This window comes from Cyrtonyx montezumae, unplaced genomic scaffold, assembly GCF_038088225.1.
Source record: "Cyrtonyx montezumae isolate F1298 unplaced genomic scaffold, pur_monq_1.0 scaffold_4, whole genome shotgun sequence".
Taxonomy (NCBI): Eukaryota; Metazoa; Chordata; class Aves; order Galliformes; family Odontophoridae; genus Cyrtonyx; species Cyrtonyx montezumae.
In genome coordinates, this window is record NW_027072045.1 from 11,414,321 (window position 1) to 11,425,423 (window position 11,103).

At 51.6% G+C, this 11,103-nt stretch overlaps 2 protein-coding genes across 4 annotated transcripts; both read left to right on the forward strand.

Moving 5' to 3' along the window:
* Positions 1-1,680: 1,680 nt before the first annotated feature.
* On the forward strand, positions 1,681-4,441 carry CALHM1 (calcium homeostasis modulator 1). 2 transcript variants are annotated; one of them, XM_065746085.1, is made up of 2 exons: positions 1,681-2,611; positions 3,454-4,441. In XM_065746085.1, the coding sequence occupies exons 1-2, from the start codon at positions 2,063-2,065 to the stop codon at positions 3,919-3,921; spliced, it is 1,017 nt and encodes a 338-aa protein (XP_065602157.1). In that variant the 5' UTR covers positions 1,681-2,062; the 3' UTR covers positions 3,922-4,441. The 2 variants fall into 2 exon arrangements, with proteins under 2 accessions (XP_065602157.1, XP_065602156.1); XM_065746084.1 differs by having other exon boundaries at positions 3,547-4,441.
* Positions 4,442-6,721: 2,280 nt separating this feature from the next.
* On the forward strand, positions 6,722-10,746 carry CALHM2 (calcium homeostasis modulator family member 2). 2 transcript variants are annotated; one of them, XM_065746449.1, is made up of 3 exons: positions 6,722-6,986; positions 8,668-9,323; positions 9,406-10,746. In XM_065746449.1, the coding sequence occupies exons 2-3, from the start codon at positions 8,781-8,783 to the stop codon at positions 9,820-9,822; spliced, it is 960 nt and encodes a 319-aa protein (XP_065602521.1). In that variant the 5' UTR covers positions 6,722-6,986; positions 8,668-8,780; the 3' UTR covers positions 9,823-10,746. The 2 variants fall into 2 exon arrangements, with proteins under 2 accessions (XP_065602521.1, XP_065602519.1); XM_065746447.1 differs by lacking the exon at positions 6,722-6,986 and having other exon boundaries at positions 8,590-9,323.
* The last annotated feature ends 357 nt before the right edge of the window (positions 10,747-11,103 follow it).

The window sequence follows — 11,103 nt, forward strand, 5'->3', positions numbered from 1 at the left end:
AAACTGCCCCAACACTAAACGTAGCAGGAAAATCACCTTTTTTGACCAATTGATTTTGCTGTTTTAGGCACCTCAAAAAGCAGATAAGAATATATCTGGATTAGTCTTGTGGCCATCTAGCACCTGACTGTTAAGTGTTGGATATTACTTTTTTTCTTAATGAAACCAGTCTGAGGGAGACACATTCTCACTTAAGAGGGGTTCATTTTGAATTAGTTTAAACTGACTGGGAATCAGTTCAAGCTGAAGAGCAGTAAGTGAGTCACCAACCAAAATAAATGTACTGCTTGAAGTTTTCAATGATAGAACTGCAGCAGAGCCACATAAATGTATCTTGCAATAGGGCACAACTTCCTCACTATTTCCCTGCATTTGTTTTTTATATCCAGACACCTGCAAGTGCAAATGAGGCATTTATGCTCATGCAAACTACCCACTTTTGGTGTTAGTACCCTCTGGTAGCACAGGACTGCTTTATTGCATAAATACTGTGACTGTTACACAGATGCAGAAATCTTGGAGCGTAAACACACAGCAGTTTGTGTTCCAGATACGTTCCTGAGACGTTTGGCTCAGTTAAAGCTTGATTCACTGTTCCCCTCCTACATCTCTACTCCCATTTCACAAAGCAGTGTTGAAGCACCAGGTTGCTTCTTCAAGCTGGTCAAAATATAGGGGAATATTTGCATTCCAACTGACTGGTCTTACAGTGGTGATGCCCAGAGGACCCTTCTCACCAGCTCTGTAAGGAAACTGTGCTCTGGTATGAGAGGAGGAAGGGAAAGGGTCACCCACGAGCTTCAGCAGCTATTTTGTCCCTTAGGGCTGTCCTGACACCCAGTGTGCAGATGTGTCTGAAGTCCTCAGGGCCCCTCATCCACCAGGAGCCCATGAACACAGCGGTGCTGACTGCAAGAACAGCATTCCCCGTCCCATCAACAATGTTCCCAGTGATACTGGAATCATGATCACCTTCCTGTCCCTCCTCTCTATCTCCTGTATTGACTGGGACACAGAGACCCCCACCCACCTCTCTGTCATGGTGTCTGACTTGGCATCCAGGTGCAGTTCCCCAGGCTGGGATGGACTTGAGCACGCAAAATCCACACACCAGGTGAGCAGAGAAGCCAGCTGGCTCTCCTAGCCAGAGACACAATAATCCTCATCAGTATTCATGCAGTCAAATCTCTTTCCGTTTTGAGATCATGCAATTAACCTCTTTGCAGCAGGCAGAGCTAGAACTCACTGCATGTTACCAGTGTTCTTTGTGATCACCACTGTGGTGGTACCACTTTGACACCCGTGTCAGTAGCACAGATGCTGACAGGCTGGAGGGACTGAATGCTTTGCTGATGCTCAGCACTGCTCCAATATGTTTAAGGCCACGTGGAGTGCAAATATTCCCCTATCTTTTGGCCAGCTTGAAGGAGTTGCTTTGTGGAATGGGAGTCAAGATGTAGGAGAGCAACAACAAAATCCACTTCTTTTTGGTTTGTTCTGTAGAAGCTAAGCTTTGGCTGATGCAGATTTTGCAGGGAGGGAAGCCCCATTTTCCTTATGTGTCAGCAGAGCAGAGGTGGGGCATCCTGTCCAGTGTGGGAGGCACCCAGGTGCCCTGCTGCATTTGCAAACAGGTTCACAGAGCACAACCAGCAACTCCCCTTCCTGCCAGGACACAGATTGCTCTGGGCAGAGCACAGCCACGGCAGCACCCTTACCCACCAGCAAAGGGGACTGGTAACAGGGAGACTGCAGAAATGAGGACATAGAGAAGAATGGAGCCAGATTTAGCAAACGAGAAACAAACCAGGTCCCAGGGACACAAGGAAGAACTGCAGGACACAAAAATTGAAGATCTGCAAGAAGCAAAATAAACAGAAAAAAAAAAAAAAAAGATTGTGTTTCCTGCTTTAAATAATAGGGCTGTCAGAGCATGTAAGTGAATTGCTGAACTGTACAGAGACTTGCTGATGTCCATCTTTGCAGAGAGGGTCAGAAAGAATTAAATAAACCAAAGATGCAGCTTGGACCGCAATAGGGGAGGAATTGTTTCAGGAGGAAAATGGACAAGTTTCGGATGGTCTTCCAGTTCCTCCAGTCCAACCAGGAGTCCTTCATGAGCGGCATCTGTGGGATCATGGCCCTGGCCAGCGCTCAGCTCTACTCAGCCTTTGATTTCAACTGCCCCTGCCTGCCACGCTACAACCTGGCCTATGGGCTGGGTGTCCTCCTGGTGCCTCCCCTCATCCTGTTCCTGCTGGGCTTTGTGCTGAACAATAATGTGTCCATGCTGGCGGAGGAGTGGAGGAGGCCCCAGGGCCAGCGGGGGAAGGACATGGCTGTCCTGCGCTACATGTTCTGCTCCATGGCGCAGCGCGCCATGATTGCCCCGGCCGTCTGGGTGTCAGTGACACTGCTGGATGGGAAGTGCATCACGTGTGCTTTCTGCACCGCACTGCCTGTGGAGTCCCTGGGCAATGCCAGCCACCATGGCCTCTCCCAGGTAGAGGTGAAGCGGGTCCTTGCCCGAATCCCCTGCAAGGAAATCTACGATGGACAGGAGCTCATCGCCAATGAGGTGGCGGTCAGGTACCTGCGCTGTATCTCACAGGTAAGAGGCATCACAGCTGTACCCTCTCTGATGGCTTGGGGTTAGGCACTGACAGCCGTAGCTTTTCCTTAAAGGGAGGTTTTTCATTGAAAAGAAGCCACAGGAGGAGAGATGGGTAGTTTTGCAGGGGGACAAGTTGTACCCTCACAGCAGCCTCTCTGACTCCTCTCCACCAAACCTGGTCCAGGTATTGGCTCCTTGACCACGGGCACCCCTCTGCTCCATCCCAACTGTGGCAGGTTTCACCTTGACAGTATTCTGGTGAACAGCAGGAGATTCCCATGGGGCAGGGATCTGGAGCAAGGACCTGTGTCCTGACCACTGATCCCACTTGCACCAGGCTGAACAGCCCAGGATGGTGATGCAAAGCTGAGATGTATGCCAAGAGTCCTTTAGGGCAAGTTTAGAAGGAATAAATGTAGTTGTTACTCCATGGCTGCCACCCCCTCACGTAACCCATTGGTAACCTGTGGCTGCTCTGAGCGCTTGCTATAGCTCATGCAAGCAATGAGCTGATAACCATTTATGCCAATTGCCTCTGCTGCCTTCAAGGAAACAGCCAGCATGTGTTTATTAGCCTCACCAGGTAACTATAGATGAAGTGTCAGTAACTCCCTGTCCTGTGCTTAATTCTTCTCAAGTTCTTGCTTCTGGCCACAGCTAGAATCAGGATGGTCCAATACTCTCCCACTGCTCGTGGTCTCCTGTTTAAAGCTGCTCTCCCTGAGTTTCTTAGGACAGATTGGAATCATCCCTATTTTCAGAAGAGAAACTGAGTTTGGGAAAAGGGGTTATTTTGGTCTGCCCATGAAGGGTCTGGTATCCCCCACTCACCCCCACAGGCCCTGGGCTGGTGCTTCGTGCTGCTGATGACCACACTGGCTTTCTTGGTCAGATCCCTCCGGCCCTGCTTCACCCAAGCTGTCTTCCTGAAGAGCAGGTACTGGTCCCACTACATCGACATCGAGCGCAAGCTGTTTGATGAGACCTGTGCAGAGCACGCCAAGAGCTTTGCCAAGGTCTGCATCCAGCAGTTCTTCCAGGGCATGAGCACAGACCTGGCGGCCACTCACTGCCACCCCCCCAGAAAAGCCCCCACAGATGCTGGGGAAGCTTCAGAGAAACTCTTGGGCATCACCGACTGGGGCACCATGAACACGGCCCTGAAGAGCTGGCACAGGTGCAAGCCCCCACTGCACCTCCACCCAGCCCCACCCTACAGCAGCAATGGCTGGGCTGGGGAATGGCAGCCCCCTGTACAGCCCCCTGCTCCCCGGAGGGAAGTCGCAGCCTACTACAGTGGGGTGTGAGCAGAAGCAGAGCCGTGCTTTTGGGAGGACTGTGGGGTGACGAGCACCCAGAGGGCAGCACTGGTACCCAGGTGATGTCATCTGCTTCCTGTCTGCAGCCCTACAGTTACAGTAATGCAGGCAATGAGCTCTGCATTGAGGGAGGCAGCCAGCCAAGGCCTTGATGTGACAGATGAGCCCTGGAGATGCTGGGGCATGTTGTGCATCCCACGGCACTGTGACACAGGTTTGTGTGGAAATGGATGCTGAGGCAGATGTGCCAAGCTTCCTTTCTTTCATCACATGCACCTCATGGCTTGGGACAGAGCTGGAGCGGGCAGAGCTACCCACAGCTTCAAGGAGCACTGTGCATTTGGGCAGTATTGCAGTATTCCCAGTAAAGAATCAAGCTGGGCTGTCCATCTCTCCATCAGCCCCTCTACACACTGACTCCTACACGCACAAGCAGTTTCCAGGCCCTGAGAAGATTTAAAATAAAGATGATGCAAAAAACAAAGCAGTGAATGGGTGTCCTACATTGTGATGGGAGCAGTGTGGTTGGTGTCAGGGTTATGGCTCAAGGAAAAGCTCCTGGAAGGGGGTGCCTGGACCAGGACAGGTGAGGGCCAGGCTGACTCTCCTGCCAAGAATTTTCTGCAGGATGTTCCATTCTTGCAGCTTCACCTGGATTCCCCCCTGGCATGAGAACAGACATTATATACCAGCCCAGGTGTTTGTTTAAGGAGCCAGCTCCAAATAAATAATTCAGGCTTACTGTTCAGGCTCAATGCACTAGAGCTGCAAAGGCTGTTTATAAATCCATCATGGTTTCTTTATTTCAGCAGCATGTGAGACTGGCCCAGGGCTGCCCACAGAGGAACAGTTGGGTCAGCCACATGGCTGCAGGGTGCAGCACCAACCTTGTGCAACAGCAGGCGGGCACTGATTTCCATGCAGCCCAGAGATCGCAGAACCCAGGGCCTCGAGGCAGCAATGGAAATCTCTCCTTGCTCTCATTGCATTAGCAAGACGCAGGAGAAAAAAAGCTCTTAGAAACACAAATTCACCTCCCTCCCCCCCCACACCACATCCCTTTGTAAATGTTCATCTCCTTGAAATTTTTTCTCCTGTGTTCTTGTTTAAACCAACCCATTATAAGGTGACTGTCGTGAACACAAACCTTAATTACCAGTGTCTAACTCCATAGAGGTTGTGGGGAGAGAAGAACAAAGGATAAAATGACAATTGGAATCCTTCGGGCTGCTCTGCAGCATGAACCAGCACATAGTCAAAGGCTGAACGTGGCTGACTCCCAGGAGAAAGGAGCATGACACAGATTTATCATGAATCTTCACACCCCAAACTTTAATTAAGGCACCTGCCCAGAAATTAATAGGCACAAAACCTGATTTACAAGCAAAGGAGATTAAAAGATAAAGGCAGTTCCACTCCCATTATTTGCAGCTCAGCACTGTTTATGGCTCACCCAGAAAGCTGTACCCCGAGTCCCACCACAGCTGAGATCAGCATTGCGGGGCCAGCTGGCTCCATCAACATACCAAGGAATCTACGTGCATTTGCAAAGAAAAGCTTCTGGAGTTTCAGTTCAGATTTTGTGATCAAAGCTCTGCCCCATGCAGTAATTTTGGCAGAGTCCCTGCAGGGCAGGCAGGGTGCTCCTTCTGTGCCACCACGTTCTCCCAGCAGCTTTCCTGGATTTGGGGGACAGACCCCTCACTGGGGGATGCGGTGTAGCTCTCTCAAGCTGCGGTTCTGGCACAGAGCACGTTTGGTAGTGGAGGCTCTTAGTGGACTGCCATGGGGCATGGTGCACTCCAGTACCACAGAGCTGCAAAAAGCAGGGCCAGTACATAGGGATGGGGTAAGGCTGGAGCCAAACCCATGTCTGAGGGTGAGGAGGACTCAGGACAAAGACCTCAGCTGGACCCCAAGCATTGGATTAGCACAGGTTTGCTCTGTGCAGAGGAGAACATAAGTGTTACTTGAAGGTTTGCCTGTGCTGAAGAGATCATCCCAAGAGCACTCAGCTTAACCCTGGGGACACAGTGACAGAGGCTGGGGAAAAAGGGCCAGAGCCTCTGGCCTCCATGACAGGGTGGAACTGGGGCCAAAGGACAGGCAGCAGAGAAGAGAAAGCGAGGCATCAGTCTACAGAAGAAGTGAAAAGCAAAAAGGCGGTGACAGACAGGAAAGTGCTGCAATCTCCAGCTTGTGGGCTGCACCCAGCCCCACGTGCACAGCTTGCCCCACACAAACCACAGCACTGCATCACAGCCATCACACCCCTCTGCTCAATCTGTGAGAGTGGGTCCATCCCAGAGACAGGAAGCAAAACCTGACAGAGCTTGTGTTGCTGGGTTCCTGCTCCTCCCGAAAACCCAGCCAGACTGGCATCTTCCCTGCTAGCTCAGCCAGCCCTAGGCACAAAAGCAGCAGTTCCTGCCCCTTCACCTTGGACCAAGGAAGGGCTTCTCCCACATTGCCCGACCTCGGGTCCCATCCTCATTCCTATGGGCTCCAGCCTTGGTTCCGCCAGCATCCCCCAGGGAGCATGGGGATCACACCCGGAGCAGAGTAGGGGCTCCAGAATTTCCCCATTGGGCTCCATCGAGGCATTCATTGCTCCCATCCTGCAGGCTAACCCCATCCTCTCCACAGCCAGCCTCTGCACAGCTGCATCGCAGATCTGAAACATACCAATGTGCTTTTTCCACTGACTCATTCTCAGCTTTTCCTTCCTTTCTTGGTATTTTTTTTTTTTTAAAGGCACAACCTCAGCCTTGCACCCAGCACAAACCACGCGCCTGCTCATCGCCCCACCCAGGCACAGGCCCCAAGAACAGCCTCCTCCCTCCTTCCTCCCAAAAGCTGACAGCCCAGGGCACACTGCAAAGGAAGCTGCTGAGCTAGAGCACTGCTTTACCCACTTTTGCTTTGCCCACCTGCCGGGCCTCAGCCGGACCCTCCCTGCTGCTCATCCCCCTTGCTGCTGGGAGAGCCCCACTGCCGGAGCCTGAGCGAAACCAACAAGAGAAAGCTCCAGAAGGATTTCAACAGCTTTCCAAGTAAGTGAAGGCATTTTTTTACTTGCTTCCAGAGGTGTCTCAGGGAAAGATTAACATTGCCTGCTAAAAAATCCTTTGCTGAAAACATCTTTTCCCCTCCCATCCCACCCACCCGTTTCTCTCATCATAACCCAGCAGCAGAGCGAGGGTAACCCCTCTGCCAGCATAGCACACCCCTTGCCAGCTCCTCTTCTTTGGCTTTGCCCGGTTCCAGGTTCTGGAGGAGAGGTTGCAAAGCCTTGCTTATCAGCTTGCTCTAATAACAGGGATTTGAACACCACACACCAGGGCAAGTTTGCAGGTTTAGTGTTCTTGCTTGCATCACAAAGCATGGCAGCCAGAGCCGCAGGCTGGAGCTGCTGTCACGTGGCTGTGGGTTTTGGCTTTAAGGAGGGAGTTTTGTATATGGAAACCTGGGAAGATGTAGGAAGGTATTAAAGGCACTGGGTGCTCCTGTTAGAGCGGGGTGAATTAAGGTGCCTTTCCCTCACCTACACCAGTGCCTCCATAGCTTTTTCCTTGCAGCTTGGGGCTGGCACAGGGATATCTCACTCACCCTGTGCATTCTAGATTTTGGGACAGCAGTGCTGGGGGGTCAGGTCTCCCCCAGAACAGCTGTACAATGATGTGCACAGATGCTGCCAGTGCTGCACAAACCACCAGGGACTGTTAGTGGGCTGCCCAGGTCCTTCCTGCCTCCAGCAAACCCCGAGGCCCGCAGGCTTTGTCACATTTGGCGCTTCCTGAAATTAAACCACACAGATGCAAAGGGAATGAAGAAATTAGCTAAGCAGCACTCACAAAGGGGGCAGCAAGGCAATTGTGGGAGAGAATCATCCCACCACATCCCATCCTAGCAACACCTCCTGTGTGGTTTCAGGCCCAGCTCTATAGGTATTCAATGTTTGTATACTGGATCATGATAAACTTTGCTTTCCCTGAAAGTAACATCTCTTGTTGGTACCACCAGCCCCTCTCCCAGTTAAGAGGCCTCTGATGGAAGAACAGACTGCATTAGCATGGAGCTAGCTCCCACTACATGCAGTATGAGGGAAGGCACATGCAGGGCAGTAGGACACCATCCTCCAGTAGGTTCTCAGCCCCTAGCTGCTGCTTTCCTGCTCACACTTCTCCTTCCTGGTCCCCCCACAAAGCATCTCCCTGCATCCAAACCTGCCAGGCAAACTCACAGCACCCCTAGGACTCATTTCCTGCTGTCTCCCTGGCATACTTTGGGCTTTTACTAAATATTAACTCATCAGGTTTAAGGAGGGAGGGCTAGAGTGTGAGTCAGTGGCAGAACTGGGGACACATCCATGCCCCAGTCCAGTTTCCCCAGTAACACAGCGTCCTCCTTCATTACAGGCCTGGGAGATCAATAAGTGTCCAGCAGCAACGCCAGTGGTAATCACTTCTGTGGGATGTGACTAAAGCCAAAGGAAAGACCATGAATGTGCAAATGACAAGGGTAGAAATGATCATCCCTTCGGTAGTCTGCTACAGAAATGCTTTTGGAGAGTTTAGTGGAAAACTGAAGAGGCTGAGGTTCACCCTCATTGCTTAGGCTGAATCCCTCCTCAATCCATTCTGAAGTGTCCCCGGTAGCAGCAGCCAGCTCCACAGCCTGGGACACCAGCTCTAAGTGACTGTAGTGAAGGTATCGTGTTCCCTTTCATTTCAGCGATCCCAAGGCCATTTCACTTCCTATCGTCGTGTCCCTGTGGCAGGGACGTGGGCTAGCACGGCCCCCCACTGCAGCAGGCACCTATTCTCATCACCCATCTCCAGAATAAGATGGCTGCCCTTATTGCTGAAAACTTCCGCTTCCTCTCCTTGTTCTTCAAGAGCAAAGATGTGATGATCTTTAACGGCCTGGTGGCCCTGGGCACGGTGGGCAGTGAGGAGCTCTTCTCAGTTGTTGCCTTTCACTGTCCCTGCTCCCCAGCCCGAAACTACATCTACGGGCTGGCTGCCATCGGTGTCCCAGCCCTGGCACTCTTCCTCATCGGCGTCATTTTGAACAACCACACCTGGAACGTAGTGGCTGAGTGCCACAAGCGTGGCACCAAGAACTTCTCCACTGCCGCCACCTTCCTCCTCTTCGGTTCCATCATGGGCCGGGCAGCTGTGGCACCCATCACCTGGTCGGTCATCTCCTTGTTGCGTGGGGAGGCTTACATTTGTGCCCTCAGCGAGTTTGTCAGGCCATCCTCCCTGGACAAATTCCCATCTGAGTTTGGGGCTGAGGTGCTGGCAAGGTTCCCCTGCAAAGACGTGCCGGCAAACCTCACCAAGTTCAGGGACGATGTGACACGGAGGCTGAGATACGAGTCCCAGGTAGGCCTGTTGGGCAGAGAGCTGCATGCAGTGGGTAAGGCCATCATGACATGCTCTGATGCAACCTCTCTCTCTCTCTTAGCTCTTTGGCTGGCTGCTCATCGGGATCGTCGCCGTCCTGGTTTTCCTCACCAAGTGCCTGAAGCACTGCTGCTCACCACTGAGCTACCGTCAGGAGGCCTACTGGGCCCAGTACCGCTCCAATGAAGACAAGCTTTTCCGCCGCACAGCTGAAGTCCACTCCAGGATCCTGGCAGCAAATAACGTGAAGCAATTCTTTGGGTTTGTGGCACTTGACAAGGAGGAGAAGGAACTGGTGCAGGAGTTCCCAGTGGAGGGCGTCCAGCCAAGCCCCCAGTGGAACGCCATCACGGGTGTCTACATCTACCGGGAGAACAAGGGCTTCCCCCTCTACAGCCGGCTCCACAAATGGGCAAAAGGGGTGGAAGGGAACGGGCCTACCCCAGAGGGCCATGAAATGCTCTTCTTGGCTTCCTAAGACAGACAGGCACTAGGAGCAGTTTCCCCAGTCTGCCTGGCAGGCCTAACAGTATTGGTGTGCAGCTCATGGATTTGCTGGGAATATTCCTACCAGCAGGATTACTACTCTCAGCAGGTAAAATGGAATCGACAGCCTCAAGGTAGAGACTGATAAACAATGCACTGAGCTGAGGAACCCCTCCCTTGGAGACAACCATCTTGCTGCTGCTCCCAGAGGGACAAGGGAAGCAGAACAGATGCACACCTTACCTCCAGGCTGCTGGTGAGCCCTGCTGTCTTAAGTACCATCAGAAACCTCAGGGAGGAAGAGCTGGGGACATTTCTAGCTCTGACTCTTACAGTGCCACCTCTCCTGTAGCAGGGCTAGTCCCAGCCATCCTACACACCCACCTTTTTTTTTACTGACACCAGTATCTTCTTACACAGTTCTGGAGTGCCTATTACACAGACAGGTCCTGGAGCACCTTACAGACTTCAGAGGGAAATAGAGAAGCAGTAAGTACATTCCTGTAGCAATAAGGATACAATAGCATCTGGGAAGGAGTGGATCAGTAATACAGCAGCACACCAAATAACTGAGAGACTAAGGCAGGAGGAATCACCGATATTGTAGGCATTCAAAAAGGCACTCTGTAATTACCAAGTTGAAATTTGGGTAGGACACTAAACTCCCTTTGTTCTTATTGAAGCATCTAGCAACCTCTAATGAGCCCAAATGGCTGCAGCCATGAGAATATAACCCTGGAAGGTGACACCATCAGCAGAATAGCTTTCAGGCGAGCTGGCTTGGTGGAAGCTCAAAGGGAGCACAGCACTTAGAGTGAACCACAGCAGTGTGTGCAGCTCATTGCATTGCTCATCCACCATTGGGTGAGAGTCCTGCTTGTTTGAGTTGACAAGGTGCAGCAAAGCCCCAGCCAGAATTATATATAACATAATTATATGTGTATATGTATACACAAACACTGTATATATAATTATACTTTGTTGTACTAATGGAGCATCTTTCTTTCAGGGAAAGGAGGTTAAGAAACTTGCCAGTAAAAAGACCACATTACATGCACTCACCTGATCTGTTGCAGAACACTACTGCAGCACAAGACTGTGGGAATGGGATGAGGGGAGCAGCCCTCTCCCTAATCCTCTACCACTGAATTCTTTCTACTGCTTTAAACAGTCCCTGCAGCAAGCTGTCTGTTTTAGGGATTCAGCTGTACTGAGAGTGCAAGGCCAGCAAGGTGTTACAGTACTGCAATCACTGACACTGTGCTGACCATGG